Source organism: Centropristis striata, chromosome 20 (assembly GCF_030273125.1).
Source record: "Centropristis striata isolate RG_2023a ecotype Rhode Island chromosome 20, C.striata_1.0, whole genome shotgun sequence".
Classification (NCBI taxonomy): domain Eukaryota; kingdom Metazoa; phylum Chordata; class Actinopteri; order Perciformes; family Serranidae; genus Centropristis; species Centropristis striata.
The window spans coordinates 23,092,175-23,094,972 of NC_081536.1; the positions used below are offsets into that span (position 1 = coordinate 23,092,175).

A 2,798-nucleotide genomic window follows, 5' to 3' on the forward strand; every position below is an offset into this window, starting at 1 on the left:
ACAGATGCTTGCTACAAAGAATAAAATATGCTTCTAAATAATACAAATAAAAATAAGTACTGGCGTAGGCTATAGTAGAAATCAATAGCATATTAAACTGGAATCAAAGAGATAACATATTCTGCTAAATCAAACAACAAACATTTCAGAAAGTTATGTTCTTTAAGACCCTGTAACCTGAGATAACACGTATGATTTACAGACAGCGTCGTGCATTCAAAACTCGTACCTCCAATTTGGCTTTTTTATTTCCCCGTCCGTACAAATGTTTGTCCCTTCCCCTAAATTATTAAAAAGTGTATTTGCCTTTGGAGATTTCAACAAAAAAAATCTGCACGATATGGCTACTCGTCCTACTAAAATGCATTGTTTTTGGATGCTCCTCTATGTACAAAAAAAAATCATTATTTTTCCCAACTATTCTGCAAATCAGCCGCCAAGCAATGTGGCGTTTTCTCTGTTTATTATTTCCCCCCTTTTTAAGCGCCAGTTTGTGGAAACAACATTTTGGTAATGTGCATATGCATAAGTTAGGCTATTTTCTTTTATTTTCTTTAGGTAGCTATTATAAAACCCTGTATTTGTTTACCCTGTAGAAATAAAACCCTGTTTTCTCCAAAACACACAATCTCTCTAAACCCAGGCACCTTGCTTCTGCACCTATAAAATCGTTTATCTAAATATGAAATAATTTTTCAGAGATGTCAGACCATCTATAAACTTGAAGCCTAAATGTAAGACTCAAAACATTCATTAAGGAGTAACATTGCAAAAGAAATGCTTATAAACACAAAAGTTAAAATATAAGGAAAATTAACGATTCTGTAAAGCCTCATTTAGGCGTCAGGTGGAATGCCTAAAATTATAAAGCAGTTTTAATTGTTTCAGTCACCCTGGATCATTTTAGCATCATCAGTTTTGGAGAGTGAAGGTGCTAACAGGCTGTCTCTGACTCCGCTCCTGTGTTCAGACAGTTATCGGCGCCTTCACACTATCACTGCTGCTGCTGCTGTTGTTATTGCTGTCCGTTGTTTTCTTGTTTTTGCTCCTTCCTTTGGTGTTCGGCAGCTTGTTGTCCTTCTTCCAGCGCATGCGCCGGTTCTGGAACCACACCTTCACCTGCCGCTCGGACAGGCAGAGCGCGTGGGCCACCTCGACCCGGCGGCGGCGCGTGAGGTAACGGCTGAAGTGGAACTCCTTCTCGAGCTCCAGAACCTGCTGGCGCGTGTAGGCCGTCCGGAGTCGCTTTGGCTCCGGGCCCACGTGGTTCGGATTAACTGTAAACACACACAAAAACAATAATGAATTAAAATGAAGACAGGGAAATAATGAATACCCATCTCTTTGTTTTAGTTTTTTATTTACATTGTATATATTATTATTATTATTATTATTATTATTATTATTATTTTATCTTCATTCGTCAATGTTATTATTATTATTATTATAAAATAATACATTATAATGTTATTGTTATAAGACAATATAACAATAGCTAAATAAAGAAAAAATAATTTAACACAAAATTGAATAAGCATGCACACTTAAATTAAACCTGATTGCAATTATTATCATGTAAACATTTTTTCCAAGAAACGAGTTTTATGTTGTCTTTTAACTTGCAGCATTTTGTTCAGCCACAGCGTTGCGCACCAGATACATCCAATTCGCGTGCGTTCACACACACACACACACACACACACACACACACACACACACACACACACACACACACACACACACACACACACACACGCGCGATCTGATGCGCACTGTGGCAGGGCCATAAAACTTTATAGGGGTTGTAATTCTCCCTGACTCTCACTGAGATCGTAAATAACTCGACAACAAAAACGATGCTCACAAATGGACAAAACACAAGAGAGAGAGAGAAAGACAGAGAGAGATAAAAGAGAGACAGAAGAGAAAGACAGACAGAAAAGAAAGACAGAAGAGAAAGACAGTGCGCCTTGCAGAGAAAAAAAAACACATAAACATGGTGACCATGCAGGCAAACTGAAATGACAGAAATGAAACGGAGAGAGATAATTAGAAAGATGGAAATCTTGAGGCTATCTCACCGTGAGCGATGTGCACTTTCTTCATCCACGGGTAGACAACAATAGGCGGCTTGTCTTTCCCCTGGCAGGCCGTTTTCCTTTGCACCTGAGCGGGCTTCGCACAGGTCATCCAGGCCTGGCACTGCAGGTCACCCACGGAGAACCTCGACTCCTTCCCGGTGCCATCTGTCTCCCTGTATGCGGGGAAGGGCGCACCTTGGTGCTGCGAGTGGTCCTCTCCATCCTCCCGGTGGTGCCCCTGCACAGAGTGATAGCCGGTTTGTTGTGGTGTGTATGGAGGCGGAGGGGGCTGCAAGGGCTGATAGCCCCCTCCATAACTACCACTGTCCTGGGGGTTGTTGTAATACCCCCCTTGGTCACTAAAATTACTGTAATCTTCTTCACAAGGCGGGAACTGCGGCTCAGCATATTTACAGCTCACCACGTAGGACTCCATGATTGATTTATAGCGAGGCTGGTAGGAGAATACTAATTTTTCTTTCTCTCCCCTCTCTCTGTCTCTTTTTCCCCCTCTGGCATCAAGCCATCCTGCGGCTGTCAAATAGACGGACGGCCGCGCGGGCCACGTGACCCTGCGGCCAGCCAATCAGAGGGGGCACTCCGGGTTGTTTATGTCAGACGTAATGGGATAATTTGAAGGAAAAAAATGTTCATTATAGGACTAATGAAGTTTTGCTGGCGGGGAAAAATGGTTAAGAATAGATGTTTGTGGACTTT

At 41.9% G+C, this 2,798-nt stretch overlaps 1 protein-coding gene across 1 annotated transcript; it reads right to left on the reverse strand.

Annotated features, from left to right (window-relative positions):
* Positions 1–388: 388 nt before the first annotated feature.
* Positions 389–2,517, reverse strand: LOC131993401 (homeobox protein Hox-D4b-like). Its single transcript, XM_059359301.1, has 2 exons — positions 2,082–2,517; positions 389–1,277 (listed from the first exon to the last, which is right to left on the reverse strand). The coding sequence occupies exons 1-2, from the start codon at positions 2,515–2,517 to the stop codon at positions 967–969; spliced, it is 747 nt and encodes a 248-aa protein (XP_059215284.1). The 3' UTR covers positions 389–966.
* Positions 2,518–2,798: the final 281 nt, after the last annotated feature.

What these genes read in the sequence shown, in the direction of transcription:
- LOC131993401 (XM_059359301.1), bottom strand. Translation starts at nt 2,517, where the DNA reads ATGGAGTCCTACGTGGTGAGCTGTAAATATGCTGAGCCGCAGTTCCCG. An exon ending in GAAAGTGCACATCGCTCACG is followed by an intron (nt 1,278 to 2,081) that starts GTGAGATAGCCT and finishes GTGTGTTTACAG; the next exon opens with TTAATCCGAACCACGTGGGC.